Source organism: Bubalus bubalis, chromosome 5 (genome assembly GCF_019923935.1).
Source record: "Bubalus bubalis isolate 160015118507 breed Murrah chromosome 5, NDDB_SH_1, whole genome shotgun sequence".
Taxonomy (NCBI): Eukaryota; Metazoa; Chordata; class Mammalia; order Artiodactyla; family Bovidae; genus Bubalus; species Bubalus bubalis.
In genome coordinates this window covers 8,847,551-8,869,400 of record NC_059161.1, presented here as the reverse complement: position 1 = coordinate 8,869,400, position 21,850 = coordinate 8,847,551, and the positions used below count along the sequence as shown (strand labels likewise).

Below are 21,850 nucleotides of genomic sequence, written 5' to 3'. Positions count from 1 at the left end.
TTATATGAGAGTATAGGATTAGTATACTAACCTTTAAGAAAATAAATACTGGAAAATGGAGTTAAATTCTATAGGCTACCATCATGAAGGGAAACAGGCTTTAACATCAGTCAAAGGAATACCTACTCAAAAAACTATGTTAGAACTATAAGTCATAATTCTAAATAAATATGAGACAATTGTTGAAAATAATTTTTAATAAAAACTTTTAAGTTGTCCATTGCAAAGAGCTATTACTGAACATTATAAACTAATTCAACTAATTCAACTAATTTTGTTCTGACTCGTTCAGAAACTTAGTTCTACGATTACAGATGTGCTAACTGGCCAGCACTCTGCCTGTACAGGATACAGTATTTCTGTTTATGAAATGACTGTGCCGTGTTGTACAAGCCAAAGGGAAGGCTGACATTATCCTACTGGCACCCTGCTGTACATCTGCAAATCACACCAGGGGCGTAATCCTTACTTTAATTCAAACTGCAAAGTCTTAATCTTTAACTATATTATTCTCATATCTGAATGACACCTGCACATTTTTTGAGTTAAATATGTTCTCTATGTTTGAATACTCCGAACTGTTTTTAAAGATGTATGTTTCACTGGGGCCCAACTCTCTTATAGTAGTTAACTTAGATGAAAAAGTCAAGGATACTCAACACAGAGGGCTCAGCCAAGAAGAAACAAATTGTAGACCAAACTTAAACTATACTATCAGTCCTGTAGACAGTTCATCTTAAAAGGAAAACAAACCTACAATACTGAATTGCAACATACAATTTGCCCTTAAGTAATTCAAACACAAGAAAATCCAAGTTTATAGTGCTTCCAATTTGCCCGTGGGTATTCACAGTACAAAAAGTTTTCTGCCATACAATTCAACCAAGCATTCTTACAAATAATTGCGTTTAAAACTGCACATGTATATATATCTATATATAAAGTCTCTCTTTTGTATAAATAGATATATTTAAAGTCAGGTTTTGTAGCATTCAGTGGCATATCTCTTAAGTAAGTTATGGTACACTGAAAGTTAAGCATATCATGAATATTTTCAGTACCTGACAATTATCAACTACAGAGTAATCAGGGAAACCAGAAACACAGTAGTTTATGTTTGTGATAAAGAGTTATTGACTGATACAGTAAGAATGAACCCAACAGCAGGAATACTGAAGCAGAGGCACCCAGAGACCATCTGACTTGTTCAAGCCTGTCATCACCATCATTCATTTAGTGCTGGGAAGGCATCACATGCTGTTCAGGACCCAAAATGCACACAGGCTCAGTGTATCACATCCACAAGTACAGACCAGAGTTCATGGTCAGCAACACTGTGTGGTAAACATAAGACCCCTTTCTTGATCCACTTCTAAAGGAAGGGGAGAACTATGGTAGTCACCTTTCATGACAAATTAAATAATTATTAACAACAATAACTGCTTATCTTTAATATACCTTGCACTGCTAGAAGCTGCTCCTCTGTGGTCCAACGGGCATTAATTTTCTGATTTGACTACAAAATTAAAGAGAAGTTTCCTAATGAGGATATGAAGACAGACATTTTTCCAAAGTGCTTATTTTTTAAAAACTTTTCACCAAATCATAGATAAGAGATTACTAAAACTCTGATTCATGAGGACTTCATTTTTATAAGACTTAAAAAATATATTTTGAATTACCTTTTACCAACACAAAAAAATAATGAAAGGGAAATGTACCAATTTGGGAGAAAGAAAAACATTCACACTTACACCCTAGTCAGAGATATCAAAACTGAGAAAATCTATTAATCACTCATTTTCCAACTACAATGGTCCTATCATACACTGCACATGTTAATTTTAGCCTACTTTTAACATTTAAGAGACTTTGTTTTCTTTACAGAAGGGTGACTCTCAAATTTCTTTTCTTCATATTTAGACTAAACCTATTCTTACTCCATCAAAAACAGTGTTGTATAAATTAATGTACAACTGTAGATAAGGCCTGTGCCCTAAATTAATATTTCTTTAAATTTCTAAAGCAGAGAGTGACCAAGTATATGAATAGATTTTCCCCCAACACTTCCTACATTCATCCCAGTATTTTTGTTTAAAAAATTTCTCAGTTTAAGATTTTGACTATGGCAGTATTACAGCATTAAACATCTGCCCAAATTTCACTAGTATACACCCACTTCTTAGTGATCAAGAGCCTCTGGCAGTAGAGGGACGGACAGAAATAAGCATTCCAGCCTATAGGTTTATAGTAGAAACTGCCCAGATAGAATGGCCAATGTAATACACACACATGCTGGGCAAAACAGAAAGTAGGGTTTCCTCTAAGAAGGGGTGTTGAGGTCTTATCTCATCTGTAGTCTTAGCAATAAGAATCTCCACCGTACAGAGGTGCTGGGTAATATCAACTTTCTCACCACGAGTGAAGACATATAAGCAAGCATTTGGAAGAAAGAATGAAACATAAATGCAAAAAAAAGTTATGAAAGAAGAAAGAAAAAAGTAAAAAAAAAAAAAAAAAAAAAAGACCTTGAGTAAAGGAGGGAAAAATAAAAAATACAAAGCACTGAGCTCCAAAAGATAAGATTTTAAAAAGGACAGCAAGGCAGACCAGGCAATGTGGACAAGCCTCCAGGTTAGGATACTTGTGAGGAGGCAAAGGAATAACAGGAAACAGGCAAAGAGAAAGAGGGGAAACAGGACATACAGGAGTAGTAAGGGTGAACCAAGGCTAAAAGAGTGCAAAGAAAAAAAGCGAGAAGACAGGGAAAACCAGCAACTTTAAACATATGGTCTCCCAAGAGGAATAGTACGAATGGAGTAGGAGGTAATATCTGAGTTAATACCCAGGCAATGTGATGCGGCCTTGGCCATGAAAGGTAGTCAGAAGAGGTCCTTAGTACCCAAGGATAACTGGTATTGGAACCTATTTAAAACAGGTCCAGATATTTCATGGTAAATGGTTAAAAAAATAAAAGGCTGAATGTAACTTAATCTGAAATATGAAACTAAAACTTAGGAAAATTAGTTCATTAAAAGATAGTTACTGATTCCGCTTGGACGCTTTAATTTTATTTCTTGGCATACCTTTTGTGATTATACACTGGTATAACACTCTCTAGCTTTGAAATTTACAACATGAGTGCAGAATATGGGTCATTTTTGTTTTGAAGATGTTAATGATTTTCTCAAATTTCTCTTCTCTTTATTGTTACTCAAATTATTCTTCTTTTAAATGCCTGAGTCACTATCTTTTTTTTTTCCATCATTAATTCGGTTACATACCCCTCTGTCAACAATTTTGCAAGTGACTAAAGCCATTCTGTACCTTCACAGACTTCATGAAGTTTCACATCTTTTGCAAGGCTTACAATTTCATTTTGTATTTGCACTGTATTAGCAAGAGAATAACAGAGGAAGATGTTGCTGTCATGGATGGGAAGGGTAAGAGCTAGAGTTAATTAGGAAGCATTAGTGAAGACAGCCTAACTTTGTAAGTGCTCAATTCACTAGTGAATAGTTTCTTGTTTGGCAACCTTTGCTTCTCCATCTATCCCTTAGATTAATGAGCATTTGGATCCTGAACATCTCTTGTGATACTACATTGCAAGTGGTTCTTAGGATTAAAGTTAGCATATATGTGGAATATATATAAGGACATGAGTAACCTGGTGGCTCTAGTAAAGAATCCACCCGCCAATGTGGGAAATGCGGATTCAATTCCTGGGTCAGGAAGATCCCCTGGAGAAGGAAATGGCAACCCGTCCAATATTCTTGCCTAGGAAATCCCATGGACAGAGGAGACTGGCAAGCTACAGTCTATGGGGTAGCAAAGACTTGGACATGACTTAGTGACTAAACGACAACAATAAACAATAACAAAAACATCAAGCATGATGCCTGAACAAACATAAATTAAACTTGATCAATCAATGTTTGTTAAACCTGAAAGGCAGAAAATGGAAGAAAAGGTATCATTAATGAAAAGGGAACAAAAAGTGAAAAAGGAATAACAAGCCCTATGAAGACTTATTTTTGGCTTACAAGCAAATCAGGAGATGGGATAAACACAAGTAACTACTATTGAAAACAGTATACTGGGGATTCAAAGATGAGAGGGAAAACTCAAAATGCTTACACTGGGGAAAAAGGAAAGTTGAAGGGACTGCAGTCAGAGATGGATTTAAGAACATAAGTTCCTAAAAGGCAAAAATGAGGAGAAGGCATACCATGTTCAGGGAACAAGAGGATTTTTGTTAGAAAGCAGTGACAAATAAGCCTGGAAGGTTGGTGATACTTAACTAAACCAAAATATGGCGAGGTCCAGTTCTGCAAGGGCTGAAAACACCAAGGCTGACGAGTTCATACTAGATATAATGAGCAATGTGGGGGAAGCTGGGAGCAAAGAGAGAAGGGTAGGATTATGAACAGAATAAGACTTTTAAGCCTAGAAAGCTGGGAGAGGGTGATGCTTTTAAGGACTTAGGATTTGGGAGATGTGGTAAGGCAAGGCTAAGAGGAGGAATTTAACTTGGGATACACTGAAAATAAGGTATTAGGCAGGAGGCTAAAAGATTCATCTATTCAAATACATTTTTTTAAGGTGTTTGGAAAATGCTTATGAGGGAAAACAATGGAATCAGCTTACTCAGATGAGAGAGTCTAAAATCAGACTCTGAATTTTTAAAAGTTTTTTTTCTTCCAAAATTACCCTTGAAACGTTCTTACAAAGGTAGCCATGGAGATAGGCAGTCTCGCAGAAAGTCCACACTGGCAGTTATTTCTCCAGTACTGGAAAGGGCCACTAGTTTCTCAGTTATACCCCAGATGAAGCCTTTGGCTCGAATTTAGAACAGTAGTAAATGAAAAATATAAATAGTTATGTAAATACTAGAACATCGTTCAGTTCGAAGAAATGCACAGGAGGATGTGAAAGCTACAACTGACTAAAGGAATGCTGGATACGCTGATCCTAGCTCGTAGCTGCTCCCTCGGGGCCATACACTCCATGAACGGGGTTCAGGCAGGACTGCCAGCGCTGCTGCACTTGCTGTCACTGAACATACTCTCTCTCTTTTATTTGGTTGAATTTATGTTATTTAAATGTATATATGATATGACTTTAATACAGCAAAGTGATGAGGTTGTATCAGATTTCCAAAGCAGAAGAGAAATGCATCCTGAGGATAAAAACTTGGAGAATGTCTTTATTTACATAGAGTAAGAAAAATTATAGCTGAGAAGGGAAAATAATAGTTATAAACATAAAAGTTAAAGTAAGAAGGAGGTCATCATTATGTGAAAGGCTCAGAAATAGGCAAGGGAAATGAGTTAGAGCTGTGGAATTTGGCCATTAAGACCAATGTTAAGGTTTAAGAAGACACTTCAGTGGAAAAATGCAGAGGAGAACTTGAAACTGTATGGAATTAAACAGTCTTATGTGCTACAAAATGGAAACAGTGGAAGAGAGGAAAGGCTGTAGGAGTAAGAGGGTCAACATTTTAAAAACATATAGAATTCCTTTAAGTTACTGATTTTTATATTTTAGAGCTAAGAAAGTTTGGTAGAGATGTGTTTAACTTAAGGAAAGGACAACTAGACTATATCCAGGAATCTAAAATTCTGTGGTAGTTATAGCTAGCTATGAGGTAGCACTGAGAACATTCTTTTCCTTAAAAATAATAGAACAGCAATGTAAAACAATCCAGTATACAATAGCAACAATAATGTAAAAGACCCCATGAGCCGTCTAGAACAGTCTGCGGCCGCCTGAGCGAGTTCAGCATCCTTACCGCATCCTTCCCCTGGCGAAAATGCTTCACAGCTTTCCCATTTTTGTCAGTGGTAGTTTCATACTACCTCTGACTTGGACGAGTTAAAAAAGGTTACCAGGCTACCCAGTGCTGAAAAGTCAACCCAACACCCATAAAAAAGGATGTCACACACCTATGCATGAAAATATCCATAGATTTGGAAACTTCTAGCTTCAAAAAGCATCCCTTTCTCAGATTCTTCCTTTTGGATTCACCAATCTCCTTGCCCCTTACCTAAACTCCACCCAAAACAAATCAAAGCATAATCAAACGTAACACCACTCCTTGCAACACCCTCATATACTTTCAAGGAGACACATAAACATCTACTTTGCAAATGTTCTCTAGGTTTATCACTTGCTCTCCATTCTTACAACCAATACCTGACACTACCCAATACCTCTTTACCACTTATTTTCTCTCTCACATACCTGGTATTTCAGCAGCTCTAAAGTTTCTAATTTATCTTGTATAACATGGCCAGGATAACTCTCCTAAAACACAAATTTCTCATTATATCCTTCCTAAATTGAAAAAACTGTAGGATCTTTTCATTTGCCTTTAATTTAAAAGGCAAACTTCTTTTCTTAGCTTTCACAAAAGCTTTTCCTAGCTTTCACAGTGGTCTTGCCCACTGATTTATAAAACAAAGAAGTCCCTGTTAAACTCAACCTTATTAATACCTCTCATACATCCTGTGCATTCATCCTCTGCAACCAAGTGTACCTTCCCAAGTAGACAACATGCTTCCTTAGAAAACAGTTTTTATACTTCCACTGAACTCTCAGTAGTGATCAGCACAATAATGAGCACATAATACATGCTCAGGGAATATCCAGTGTTTGATTTTCCCCTCTGGATTTATATTTTGAATGCACTGTTCAACATGAAACCACTGTTAACATTATTCCTTCCATCTGCCCTTTTAGTATATGCAAATATCCTACTCACCCTTCAGCTGAAACTCCCCCCTCTAGGAAACTTCAGCTGAAACGTCCCCCTTTAGGAAATGCTCTCTGATGACCCTACTTGAACAATAGCCACTTGTTTTATTAATATCTTCACTTATAAATCTATAAATTTAATGTTTGTCTTCTAATATCTAGACTATAAATTCTTTTTTAAAAAGTAGATGGAAAAATCTATGCTTCCTCTTTTTTAGGTGTCGCCCCTGCCCCCCGCCCCCACCCCACACACACAGCCTAATGCAGTGTCTTATAAAAAACAAGAGATCGACAAATACTTAGGCAAGTGAATTAACTTTCTTCACTAATTTTTCCCTAGATGAAAATAACAAATACAACCAAATGAATAAGTAAAGCATCTTAGTAACTGTTTAGTTCCAGCTGAGTTACATCATTTAGTAGCTTGTTGTTTAAAAGGTTAATAAAATTCTTTTATTAGGTATTACAGAGAACTTTTTTAGGTTGGGTATCAGCTAACCTAAAAAGGTAAGAGGATAAGGTACATGATTTTTCAAGGTTTTTACTATAACTGTTAATCTAGTGTTTTGAAATATATCTACTCAGGCTGTTCTCCCCTATAAAGCAATAGGAACAATATGATACCTACAAATATATCCTGGGCATTTTCTAGATGATAAAACATATATACATTTTTCAAGTGCATATGAGTTCAAAATCAACCTTAAAGTATGATACAAATTTCAATGTATGGACCACAGTGCATTAAGGTTTTGGTTGTTTCATTTTGATCATTATTTTTTACAATAAACCAAGAGATGTAATAAATGGTAACTTCTAACCAATAACTACATTTATATGTGGGAACCTAATATACACTTTTACTATTATATGAAAACTTCCAAAAGAGGGAGCATCACATTAATCCAGGACTCCAACTGGACTCTAAGAATCTAAAACACAGCCAGAGGATCACTATTTACTATGATGTGTGATCTTGATCAAGTCACTTATTCCTAGGCCCAGCTCCCTCATGCAAAATAATAGCATTTACTTCATCTACTTCTTTGGACTTAAGTGAGCATCAAAAGAGGCACCATATAGGAAAGTTATAAATGCTATTACACCTTCACATCTTACTTTATATAATGTTAATGAATGAGACTATTCTGCAATTTTCTGAAAAATTTGCAATTGGGATTTTATTTCCTTGAAAATTTGGTAGGCTTTTTCTATAAAGTTGTCTTGGCCTGCTGTTTTGGTTATACATTATTCAGTTTTCATTCTTTTTAAGATAATTTTGGTAAACCATATATTCCTAGGAATTTCTAAGTTTTGTGTAAATTTTCAAACTTATTGGCATAAAGTTCTTTAAGCTATTCCAGTAAGTTTTTCAATATCTGCTATATTCTTTAATTTTTAAATTATAAACTCATAGTAATATACAAACATTTTAAGTTTTTTGCTTTTATGCATTTTATAACGGTTGGATGCCATCACTGACTCAATGGCCAAGAGTTTGAGCAAACTCAGGGAGATAGTGAAGGACAGGGAAGCCTGGCATGCTGCAGTTCACAGGGTCGAAAAGAGAACAACAACAATGTAATTAATTAAATATTAAATTAATTTCAATACAAAATTTAAAATGAATTTTTGATGTAATAATTTAATATAAAATAAAGCAGTACTCTTTGTATTACACTATATTTAAATATCACTAGACTGTCAGTTTACTTCTGGGTTTGCAATGAGATACTAGTCTACATATATTTCATTCTTTTCCATTGCCTAACCTTCTTGAAAGAGACTATTCAAAACAAACAAAAACATCTTCCTTCATAATGATTCTTCCTTTCTAGAAGATTCTAGAGAGTAAGATGGCATATGAAGTACTACTTTTCTGCCTGCACCCCACCCCCCCCCCATACATAATTCATTTGTAGATATTTCAGTCAATCTGCTATCTGGAGGGAAAAAAAAATCCCATTAGGACCAAATAGGATCATTTGATTATTATATACATAGAAAAGTAAGGCCAGGATATGAAGCATAACATAGGAGTCTTAAAAAAAAGAGAAAGAGAAAAGATTTTGTAATAGAAGCTTCCATAAAAAGGTATGATTGGACAATAAGCATTTAAGTACACCCTTAGACATCACCAATATAAAAAAACATATTAAGTTTAACAGAAGTACAAGTAAGACTTGAGAAAACAGCCAATCTATATCTCGTATGTGGATTTCGTATTTTCCAGGATATAAATACTACACTAAAATCCTAACTGGAAACCTGAGCCAATAAACAAATATCCAAAACTAAAGTAAAATTTGTTAAAACTGTTAAAATGAGCTCCTTGTGATCTTTTTCTTCCTGTTACCAATTTACACAGGTAGGAAACAGCTTTGAACAAACATTGCTATAGACCCCAAAATGCACTTCTTCATCAATGACCTTCCAGTTTCACATGCACTGGGCCTACAATTATAGCTATTTTCTGTGCTTGATAGCAAGTGCTAAAGACAGTAATGGAATGATTTAACTTAAATCATTAGCCAAGTCTCAAGAGACTACCTATCTAAATAACAAAATAGAGACATAATAAATTATCTATATAATAAAACCTTCAAAGCGCACATGTAACCAAAATATAGTAGTTGAACACTGAATAATTCAAAGAACAAGGCTTCACCATAGTCACATACACTCTTCAATAACATACCTCAGGAGGTTTGAATTCTTCAATTCCACCTTCCATTTTCTGTTTAAGTGCACTGTTTACTTGCTTAGCATTCTGAACCTTCAACAAAATAGCCAAAAATATGAATCAGATCCTGTACCTAGGTGAATTTTTGAGTATTAATAACGGAAAAGGATATATATTAAAAACCCTGTTACCCAGGGGGATAGAACACTTATCACACTTAGGGTGGAATATACCACTCATTCAAGTAGCATACACATCAACTATATACATACCTAACAGACTGACACAGTTCATAAAAAATCATTTAATTCTCACAACTATGCTGTGAAGTAAGTATAATCAGTTCTGTTATAACCTGACATATGCATTCTCAAAAGCCACAGTACTATGCAAACTGCACAGTAAAAACCACAGGGCTTATGGGGAAAAAGAGCTTGAGACACAACACTCAAAAACTTCATCAATGACACACAGCACAGTTCTAAACAGTAAAGAAATTCACAAGTGATGAATAAAGATGATGCTTTACCTTAAAAGGTTGCTTACATAAGTGGGTGCCAAAATAACTACAACTTGTGAATTGTTGGGAAGTCGTAGAAGAGTTATTTGAAATCAGATGTAAAGTTTTAACACCAGATGTGGGTGTGTATGGCAAGTAACACAGTATATGCCCACACAGTTCAAATGGGAACTATGTGGGCATATACTCAGCTAGCTGTAGTTTTTCACTAACAAAAATCACATGTAAGCAAATGCAAAAGTCACATTATGTTCAAATTGTCCCCATGTATATCAATGATGTTGGAACAGATTCATGATTTCAAAACAAGCACTAGAGCAAAACTGGACTTCGATTTAAACAGTAGAAATGAAGGAGTGGTGGTGGTACAAGAGATGGGTCAAATAAATAACTTGGAAACAAAATTAAGACATCTTTGTAAACAACTGATTGTGGAGAATTAGGGAGAAGGAGGAATCAAGGATAACTCTTTTGTCACTGGCTGGAGTAACTGAGTATACATGGTGTTATTCAACCAGACAGGGACTGCAAAAAGGGGACCAGATTACTCGTGGACATGGAAGAAATCAGCCTGGACACTGCTTATGAGATGCTTGGGATAATAAATGGTAGAATTTGTAAATCTAAGAATGCAAATCTTCACTATGCTACACATCAAATGAATATCCAAGAAAGGGACTTAAAGCTTTAAAAAAGTTCTTTCACAAGAATCAACAAAGGACGTTCCTGGTGGTCCAGTGGCTAAGAATCCACAGAGGACACAGGTTCAATCCCTGGTCCAGGAAGATTCCATATGCCATAGAGCAACTAAGCCTGTGAACCACAACTACTGAAGCCTGTGCTTGGCAAGGAGGGAAACCACTACAATAAGAAGTCCGCGTGCCAGAACGAAGAGTAGCCCCTGCTCACAGCAACCAGAGAAAGCCCTCATGCAGCCCAGAGACTCAACACAGCCAAAAATAAATAAATAAATAATTTTTTAAAAAATCAATAAAAATGGCTTACAAGTGAAGTAATAGTGGAGTAGTAGTACTGATGACTAAGTATGATTTACAGGTGGCTGAGAACATTTTATTCATTATTTAAAAAAAATTCTGAGCACTTTAGAAAATATCACAGGCAAAGTGTTTTAGAAGTTCTCTAAAGAGAAGCGGTGCTGTGGGTTGGAAGATGGGAGTCTTACACACATTTATGGTTTGACTAAAGGTAAAGCATTCAAATCAAATATATACTATATATACTTGAAAATCCAGCACTGTAAGTCAAAAGAAAGGAATTCTAAGGAGGAGGAGGTGGCTTTCAAAAGAGTTAAGAACCAAGAAGAGGGCACTCGACTGGGGAACTTGTTCATAAACAATCTTAAGACAGCTTATTCAGTGGCAGAACTGGGATGGGGTGTGGGACAGAAACTAGATTGGGAAGCCTCTGAAAATAAGTGGTAAGAAAGCAGAGGAAACTAATGTGGTAGATTTTGATATTTATTCTGGAACTTTGCTGGAGAAGAAAACAGAAATATAAAAGCAGTTTGGGTAAGTAACCAGGGTCAAGGGGTAGAGAAATCTGAATGTTTAGGATACAGAAAAACCATCTCGGTCCCATACTACCCTGTTGCAAAGTTCTTACATTATATGGAAGTGGTAATAATATTAACTCTAACGGTGCCTACTGTGACATCTAAACAAGGATGCACTGTAAGCTAAGGGTGCATGTTGTAATCCCTAAAGCAACTACAAAAAAAAAAAGAAGAGATATAGCTGAAAAATATAAATATGACCATGTTACACCTCTTTTAAATCCTTCAGTAGTTTCCTCACTCATGATGAATTTTAAATTTAACATGCCCTTCCTATAAATTTCTGTCTAGCTCTGCAAATAACCTGCTAAAGGCCAAGTAGGAATTAATGAAGCATTTTAAAATGAGTGATGTTGATTACACCAGTATTTTAAAAGAATAACATTGATAAAATGTGTAACATGGGACTGAGAAGAGGTAGATAGCAAGGAGAATCAACATGATAGTTATAGTCAGAAAAGAGGTGATAAGGGCCATAACTAGGGTAGTAGGAATGAGATTAAAAAGCTGGGGATTGATTTAAAGGCAATTTCAGAGATAAAATAATCTACCACTTGAGTTTGTGTGTGTTGAGAGAGTAACACAGGCAAGGGATGAATAAAAGATAAATTCAGATGTTTCAACAAACAAGGAACAGAAAAAAAAAATCTTTTGGGAGTTAGATGAAATGTCATGGAGAAGGCAATGGCACCCCACTCCAGTACTCTTGCCTGGAAAATCCCATGGACGGAGGAGCCTGGTAGGCTGCAGTCCAGGGGGTCGCTAAGAGTCGGACACGACTGAGCAACTTCATTTCACTTCACTTGAAAGGTTGGTTAATTTATACCAAGAAAGCCCAGACTTAAAACTTAAAACAACAACAGAAATAAATAAATAAAGGAAAAACCAGAGAAAGACTGGAGAACTAATAACAACCATTAATGAGTATGTATTATGTGCAAGGTACTCATCTTTTAAGCATTTACCCTATATTACCTTGTTAATTCCTCCCAACCAAAATATCATTATCCTCATTTTAAGACAGAGAAACTGAAGTTGAGAGAAGTTAAACAGCTCCCCTAGGGTTGTGCAGGAAGTAGACAGTGTAGCTAGGTTTAGAACTTAGGATCACTGACTCTAAAACCTTACCCACTACCTGATTATGCTCAAGAAACTTTTAAATACTGCTGCTGCTACTACTGGTGCTAATGATGACAATCCAGATGTATTATCTCAATTCTCAACCATCTGCAAGAGAAGTAAGATTATCATCTCCAATTTTATAAATAAAAAATGGAAGCTTAGATTCTATTATTTCCCAACATCACAGAGCTAACAGTAGCAATGCTGGGATTCAAATCTAAAATACTCAGTGGCACCTTCTAATTTGAAAACAAGGTAAATAAGAAAGATAAAGATTATGTAACTGAGTGGTGGAGAAAATCTGTACAAAAAACTGAGTTTACAGGGATAAAGTAAATAAGCAAAATGGACAGAATCATCAAAAATAATGATTTTTATAAAATACCTGACGTTTTAAAGAGATCAACTCCATGTCCAGTTGCCTCAGGATGGTGTTGGCTGCATTGGGGCTACAGGAAACAGCTACCACGTCTTCTTGGGTTAAATACATGCCCTTAGGTGGACGGCACTTAGAACGCTGAGAATGATGGCGGTGTTGTAAACTCTGATATTCTCTCCTCCCAAGTCCAATCTTGCTAGTTTGGACAGGCTGGTCAGTATTACCCTGGAAGAAAAAATTATAATAGGTCATCTGGGCTTGTATACAGGTATAAGTTGAAAACAGTCTATTACTAATAGATTACTAATAGAAGTATCTGTTACATTAAGTGCACCTACTAAATACTTCTAACCAATTATATTACATATGAGTCCAAACACACACACTCACAACAACTAGTAATTAGGGGGAAATGAGCATACAACATAACATATGTTTCATTAATCCACTCAATAAAATGTTAGGTTTCTATGCCCAGAAGACTCTGAACAGATGAAAAAATAAGGTGGATTTTACATTATTTTAGTTTGCTTCACGATTTCAAGATGGGATATACTTTCTCTCAGCAATAAGAGGGGGTGGTAAGCTACAACTTACTAAGTGAAAAGTTTTAAAGAAAGTAAAAAAAGGGGCAAATTACGAATCATGACAATTGGTAGCTCAGAAAACTGGTAAAAAAGAGATAACATTTTATTCTCACTTCCGAGTTGTTGAAAGAGAACTATGCCTCTAAAAATTAAAAAGAGCACAAGATTATTTTAATACTAACAACATTTCTAAACTCCAAGTCTATTTACCTGTGAATAAAGTAACACTGAAATTTTCACTTTGGAAGAGGTTTAAAAAGCTCTAATAATGACCACCATGAACTCTTAAGTAGGATTTCATTATTATATTTGCAATATTCTTAAAAAGTGTGATGTAAAAATACAATGTTATTCTGGGCTTCTAAGAGAGGAATCCATTAGAAATTGTGTCCCATTAGGCTGAAGACAATATACTGAATAGATTTAATAATTCCTTAAAAAAGGAACTCTGCATAAAAGTCATAATATAATTATATAGTACCCAGTACTGTAACTCAATCTGTTCCTTAAAACTCAATTCAAAGCAACACATGAAAGATTTGATGTTCAGGGAAAATCCTCCCAGTATAGCACTCCTAAAATTGCTAGATCAAGTATTTTAAAAAATCTTTTAAAATTCATTTCTGAGCTGGCAGAGACGTGAAGAAATCCCTCCGAGACCAGAAATAATGAGAAAGCAGGAATCTAGAGAGATAAGCAAGGATGCAGGAGCTGACATGTGCCTAAAGAACAATGGACAACAGGTGAAGAGCACAAGAGTGAAAGCCAGAACTCTGGAAGGGGAGGGGGCTCCAACATCGTGCAAAGTAGGAAAAATGACCCTGGGAGGATGATTTAAAGAAAGTCAAGACTACTTCAACCTTGGCTCAAAGGAAAGCAAAGAAACCAAAAAGAGTCTTTCCTGAGAATCCCTAGCCACAGGCCTATATTCAGACAGGTTTGGAGACTAAATTTATATGAACTGTCTGGCCTGAAAAACCTCAAATCAAAAATTTACTTTAGAGTGTCTCAGGTTGGTAGGGCTTTCAGTTAGCAGAAGTAAATGCAAGCTGTCTTTAGAAGAATGCACTGTAAACGCACGTCTTGAAAATTTTCAACAAACATGTTCCAAGGAAAATGAGCTCACAACTACAAACTGCCAAACAAGCCTCCTGAGTAAAACACTGCAGAAGGCAAACAACAGAATTATATCTGTAGAGATCACAACTATTATAATTACTGGATAAAGAGAATACAATAAAGATGTTATACATGTACAAAGAAAGAAAGAATTGAAAATATGGAATATTCTTATAAGAAATGAGTCCATCAAAACTGACCAAGCAGACAGGCAAAAAAACCAAACAGAACATCTGGAAATAAAAAATATTATAAATCAGATTAGAAATTCAATGGATGGGTTACTCAGCAGACTAGACAGAGCTCAAAAGAAAATTAGTGACTCTGAAATCACCTACCCAGCAGACTAGACAGAGCTCAAAAGAAAATTAGTGACTCTGAAATCACCTATGAGAAAAATGCCCAAAACATAGCATGGAAGTATGGAAAGACATGGAATGCATGAGTGATTGAGATGTGTGAAAAGTCCATTACATTTCTAAAAGAATTCTCAAAAGACAGCATAGAGAGAATGAAGGAGACTTTAGATTCAAAGATTCAACAAATGAGAATTTTACAGAACTTAAGATAGGATTTAGAAAATACAAAGGAATCCAAAACAAGTTTCAAAAAAAAGAAATCCATAGCTATATACTTCAAAATGAAACTACGAACATTAAAGACAAAGAAGAGATCATAAAAGCAGACAAAGAGAAAAGTTAAATTACCTCCAAAGAAGGGTGTGGAGAAGAGCACCCTCTTGCACTGTTGGCAGACATTATGGAGATTCCTTAAAAAAACTAGGAACAGAACTACCATATGACCCAACAATCCCACTAATCGGCATGTAACCTAAGAAAACCATAACTAAAAAGAGATGTTGCAGCACTATTGAAAATAACTAGGAAGCAATCCAGATGTCCATTGACAGATGAATGGATAAAGAAGCTGTGGTACATACATACAATGGAATATTACTTGGCCATAAAAAAAAACATTTGAGTCAGCCCTAATGAGGTAGATGAACCTAAAGCCTGTTATACAGAGTGAATTAAGTCAGAAAGAGAAAAACAAATATCGTACACTAACATACATACATATATATATATGAGAAGGCAATGGCACCCCACTCCAGTACTCTTGCCTGAAAAATCCCATGGATGGAGGAGCCTGGTGGGCTACAGTCCGTGGGGTCGCTAAGGGCCGGACATGACTGAGTGACTTCACTTTCACTTTCATGCATTTGAGAAGGCAATGGCAACCCATGCCAGTGTTCTTGCCTGGAGAATCCCAGGGACAGGGGAACCTGGTGGGCTGCCATCTATGGGGTCACACAGAGTGGGACATGACTGAAGTGACTTAGCAGTAGCAGTTAGCACATATATATATATATATATATACACACACACACACACACACACACACATATATATATAAAATCTAGAAAGATGGTACTGATGAGCCTGTTTGCAGGGCAGCAATGGAGATGCAGACAGAGAGAACAGACTTGTGGACACAGTTGGGGAAGGAGAGGGTGGGGCCAACTGAGAGAGCAGCATGGAAACATAAATTACCATATGTAAAACAGAGAGCCAGAGGAAATTTGCTATATGACGCAAGGAGCTCAAATCAGGTGCTCTGTGACAACCTAGAGGGCGGGGATGGGGTGGGAGGTGGGACGGAGGTCCAAGAGGGAGGAGACATATGTATACCTATGGCTGATTCATGTTGATGTATGGCAGAAACCAACACAATATTGTAAAGCAATAAAAAAAAATTTAAAAATTACCTCCAAAGGAATGAAAGCAGACTGCCTGACAACAGACTTCTCTAAAGCAATGATAGAAATCAGAAAGCAGCAGAATATCTTCAAATAATATCGGTCAACCTAGGAGTCTAACCCCAGAAAAACTAAGGGTTTAAGAAATAGGCATTTTGGACATTCCAAAACTGACTGTGTTCATAATCAATAGAGTCTCATTAAATTAATCTGTAAAAGATACACTTAGGAAAAAAGAAAAATTATTTTCAAAGAAAGTTCTAAGATTCAAGAACGAAAGGTAAGCAAAATTAAGTATTTTAAGTATTAAAAATTGGGTAAATTTCTTGTTAGCTTAGTAAATCTAACACTGACTATATGTCTAATGCAATATATTAAAAAATAAGATGTTAACTAAAACTGGAAAAAAAATAGCATATAAAACAAGAAGGTAGTGGCTGAAGTCAAAGCATCTTGGACTTAACCAGAAACTCATTAAAAGCACCAAAATTAGACTTTAAAAGTTAAATATGCAGGATAAAACTTCCAGAGTATACAGTAAGAATAGAAATATAGAAACATTCCTAACGAGTAGACAGTAAAATAAAAAAATCAAACAAGAGATGAATTCTTGATCCAAAAAGAAAGTAAGTCATATAGAAGATAAAAATAAGAAATAACAAAGATACAAATATCAATCGTAACTGGTATAAAGGGGCTAAATTCTCTAGATAAAATAAAAAATAGCACATATCTGTTCCTGTAAGACATGTACTTAAAATATGAGGACACAGAAATGTTGAAAGTCAGGAATAACGATACCAGTCAAACACAACAAAAGAAAGATGACAGAGCTATCAGTTCAGCTTAGTCACTCAGTCATGTCCAATTCTTTGCAACCCCACGGACTGCAACAGGCCAGGCTTCCCTGTCCACCACCAACTACTCCTGGAGCTTGCTCAAACTCATGTCCATTGAGTCGGTGATGTCATCCAACCACCTCATCCTCTGTCATCCCCTTCTCCTGCCTTCAATCTTTCCCAGCATCAGGGTCTTTTCTAATGAGTCAGTTCTTCGCATCAGGTGGCCCAAGTATTCGAGCTTCAGCTTCAGCATTTGTCCTTCCAATGGATATTCAGGACTGATTTCCTTTAGGATTGACTAGTTTGATCTTGCAGTCCAAGGGACTCTCAAGAGTCTTCTCCAACACCATAGTTCAAAAACATCAATTCTTTGGTGCTCAGCTTTCTTTATGGTCCAACTCTCACTTTCATACATGACTACTGGAAAAACCACAGCTTTGACTAGACGGACCTTTGTTGGCAAAGTAATGTCTCTGCTTTTTAATATGTTGTCTAGGTTGGTCACAACCTAGGTGGTGACTAAACCACCACCTAGGCTGGTCATAGCTTTTCTTCCAAGGAGCAATTGTCTTTTAATTTCACGGCTGCAATTACTATCACCATCTGCAATGATTCTGGAATCCAAGAAAATAAAGTCTGTCACTGTTTCCATTGTTTTCTCATCTATTTGCCATTAAGTGATGGAACCGGATGCCAAGATCTTCATTTTTCGAATGCTGAGTTTTAAGCAAGCTTTAGGTTCTCTTTCACTTTCATCAAGAGGCTCTTTAGTTCTTCATCGCCTTCTGCCATAAGGGTGGTGTCATCTGCATATCTGAGGTTATTCATATTTCTGCCGCCAATTTTGATTCCAGCTTGTGCTTTACCAGCCCAGCATTTCACATGATGTACTCTGCATATAAATTAAATAAGCAGGGTGACAATATACAACAGCCTTGACATACTCCTTTCCCAATTTGGAACCAGTCCATTGTTTCATGTCCGGTTCTAACTGTTGCTTCTTGACCTGAATACAGATTTCTCAGGAGGCAGATAGAGCTATACCAGACAAATAATCTTTAAAAGTAGAAGATAAAAGTTTCAAATTCAACAAAACCATTTCTACACATTTAATAAATAATAGCTTCGAAATACAGTTATTTCTCAATAATCCATCAGAAAAGCACATAAACACCTACAAAACCAATACTAGCAAGTAGGCAAGCAGTAACAGAATATCGATTTCAACTGTATTAACTGATAAGCTTCAATTAAGACACATTAAAAAAAACCCTATAACCAATAACTAAAAATATTACACTCAAGCACACATGGAAAAACATTCATGAAAATTCAACATTCTAGATTTGGAGGTTTTAAAACATATCCCCAAATTCCTCAGCATTCCAACCACAGAGAAGAGAGACTCTCTATCCTATTCTCCTTGATTCTGGACCAAGTTCAGTAGCTCACTTATAACCAACAGAATGTAACACGTGTGACACTGAGTAACTTGCAAGGCTAGGCCAGAAATGGCTAGGTACCTTCTCTCTCTGCTTTGGGGATGATTACTTTGGAGGAAACCAGCCATGGTAAGAAGCCAGATTACTAGGGGACCACCAGGTTATAGAGGAATGCTAGCTGACAGTCAGGTAAGCAAGTCCAAAACCTTCAAAAACATCCCACTTGATGCTGAAACCTAAAATTATTCTCTCTAAAGTCAGGAATAAAATAAAAATATTTGCTATTATAACTTCTCTCCAACATTATACTGGTGATTCTAACCAGTTCAGTAAGGGCAGAAATAAAAAGTATTATAAGGATTGAAAAGAAATAAAATTGCTATTATTTTCAGATAATATAAACCTCTATATAGGAAATGCAAACGAATCTACAAACAGGTAACAAAGATTTCATTTCTCTCCAGTTTACATATAGATTCAATGGAATATCAAGTAGGGCTCTCCTACTTTGAAGTTTGAGATAAAGGTCCAAAAATAGCCAAGAAAGCCTTAAGAAGCACTACCAAGTAAGGGGAATTATCCCAGCAGCTATCAAGGTTTATTATAAAGTTATACTAGTTAAGACATGCGACTGACAGGAGAAGGAGACTAGAAAGCCAGTGAAAGTGCAAATGTTAATTTGAGTCTCTGCAACCCCATAGACAGTAGCCTGCCGGGCTCCTCTGACCATTTCTGACCATGGAATTTTCCAGGCAAGAATACTGGAGTGGGTTGTCATTCCCTTCTCCAAGGGATCTTCCCAACCCAGGGATTGAACTCGGGTCTCCTGCACTGCAGGTGGATTCTTTAACATCTGAGCCAGCAGGGAAGCCCCTAGAGAGCCATACTTATATAGAAACCTCATCCATGATAAAGCTGATTTGGCAGACCAGTTGAAAGAGATGAACTCATTTTCATATTAGAAAACAAAACAAAAAAACAAATGGGTCTTTATCTGACAACATAAACCAAACCTAATTACTGACAGATAAAGGACATAAGTGTAAAAAGCAAAATTTTTAAATTTACGGAAAAAAATATAGAATATTGAAATTTGAATATTTACGTACTTTTGATGAAACAGCTGTTCATCAAAGCATGTAAAGAGAGTAAAAAAAGATAAACCAAGAACTGCTAAAAGCTCTCTGCAACACACTTAACCAAAAAATTAGTATCTAGCAAATACAAGGAATTCAGTAAGAAAAAAATTCACACATTCTCTTTAAGAAAAAGACAAAACCAAACCAAAAGATAAAAAACAAACACAAATAAGCACTTTAAAAAAGACATAATAATATATAATAAACAGATGGAAAAATAATCAGCCTCATTAGTAATCTGATGAACGAACTGAGAACACAATGAGATACCATTTCAGATTATCAGATTGCTAACATCTTGCAAGTCTTATCATATAAAGTACTGGCAGTGAATGCTGCATACTCAGTCGTGTCTGACTCTTTGCAACCCCATGGAGTGTAGCCCGCCAGTTTCCTTTGTCCTTGAAATTCTCCAGCCAGGAATACTGGAGTGGGTTGCCATTTCCTTCTCCAGGGAATCTTCTTGATCCAGGGACTGAACCTATGTCTCCTGCATTGGCACACGGATTCTTTACCTCTGAGCCACCTGGGAAGTCCTCAAGTATTGGCAAGGAAGTTGGGTAATGAGTACTCTCATAGCCAATAGAAGTACATCAAATGTAGAAAATGATTTGCCATTATCTAGGAAAGTCAAACACAGTTATAGTCTAAAATAGACTGGGGCTAATGATAAAGAACCCGCCTGCAATGTAGGAGATGTGGGTTTGATGCCAGGGTCAGGAAGATCCCCTGGAGGAGGGGATGGAACCCACTCCAGTATTCTTGCCTGGAGAATCCCATGAACAGAGGAGCCTAGTGGGCTACAGATCACAGGGTCACAAAGCGTCGGACACGACAGAAGTGATTTAGCTCGCGCACACCCAGGAAAAGTTAAACATGGTTACAGTCTAAATAGAGTAATGCCGCTCCAAACAATTGTAGGGTATTACTACTCACTAAGTCGTAGTTGGCATTTTGGTGGAATAATCTGCACTGCGTACTTCAGGAGAGCTGGCATCCGTTTCCCACTATATGCTAAGAGTGTCCATCAACCAGAAACACCTCCATAATTTTTACATGTCCCTTATGCAGGTAATACTAAACCTTGCTGAGAACTGCTATCGCACAGGAGCTGTTGTATATGTATGTATCCAGGATATGCTCTTATCAGTATTGTTCGTAAGAAGAAGCAGCTAGAAAGAATGTCCATTAAGTGGAGTAGGTAAGTGGTGGCACATCATGCAATGGATGTTTACGATTTCCTTCCAGGTTCCCACTGCAAAGACAGGAGCGGGGTGCAATAAAGAAAACAAAGGACTTCTGTTTCTTCTTAAGCTCAGTGATGGACACACTGGTGTTTATTACTATTCTTCAAATTGTACATAGTCTATGGTATGTATAGTTTCATAATTTTTAAAAGTTAAAAATAAAAACCTTTCCATATAACGCGTCATTAACTTGCAGAAGCAGGTCTGTGTTAAAGGCAATGTTACAGCACCATTCCCTGCCCGGTGCCCCTATCATCTGGGAAAGAGCAGGCAACTGAACGAAACTGCTGACACACAGGCCAGCCCTGGACCACGGCCCTGCAGCATGTTTTTAGCACTTTTAAAATTTTCTCCCCTTACTGTCTTTTGCTAATGGAATGAGATCACTGGCAAACAAAAGACCAAATGTTTAAGGATCACCTCGCATGGTTGGGCAAAACAGTATTCCACATACACACATTTCCTAGGTAACTAAACCCAAATCCCTAATCTCTCATATTGGTACAGCAATTAAGAGTTTATAGAATATATTCTTATCTGTTAATATATTTGACTGACTGCATACTATGTACCAGGCCCTGCAGTTGAGACTCATTTCTTGCTTCTTAAGAGCTTATACCACTCAAGGAAAGGCAGGCAGGTGAGGGGAGATCAGATGTACACAAGCTCCACTCAGCTCAGT

The 21,850-nt window shown here is 36.5% G+C and overlaps 1 protein-coding gene across 5 annotated transcripts in view; it reads right to left on the bottom strand.

Annotated features, from left to right (window-relative positions):
- The window catches only part of RCOR3 (REST corepressor 3), a 53,079-nt gene that overhangs the window by 10,663 nt on the left and 20,566 nt on the right, over positions 1-21,850 (bottom strand). For 4 of the 5 annotated variants that reach the window (XM_025285413.2, XM_025285414.2, XM_025285417.2 and 1 more), the window contains exons 8-10: positions 13,040-13,258; positions 9,455-9,532; positions 1,459-1,516 (exon numbers count right to left, since the gene is read on the bottom strand). In XM_025285413.2, coding sequence (XP_025141198.1) covers positions 1,459-1,516; positions 9,455-9,532; positions 13,040-13,258 — 355 coding nt within the window. The remainder of the gene's footprint in view (positions 1-1,458; positions 1,517-9,454; positions 9,533-13,039; positions 13,259-21,850) is intronic. The other variant, XM_025285416.2, reaches the window with a different exon arrangement.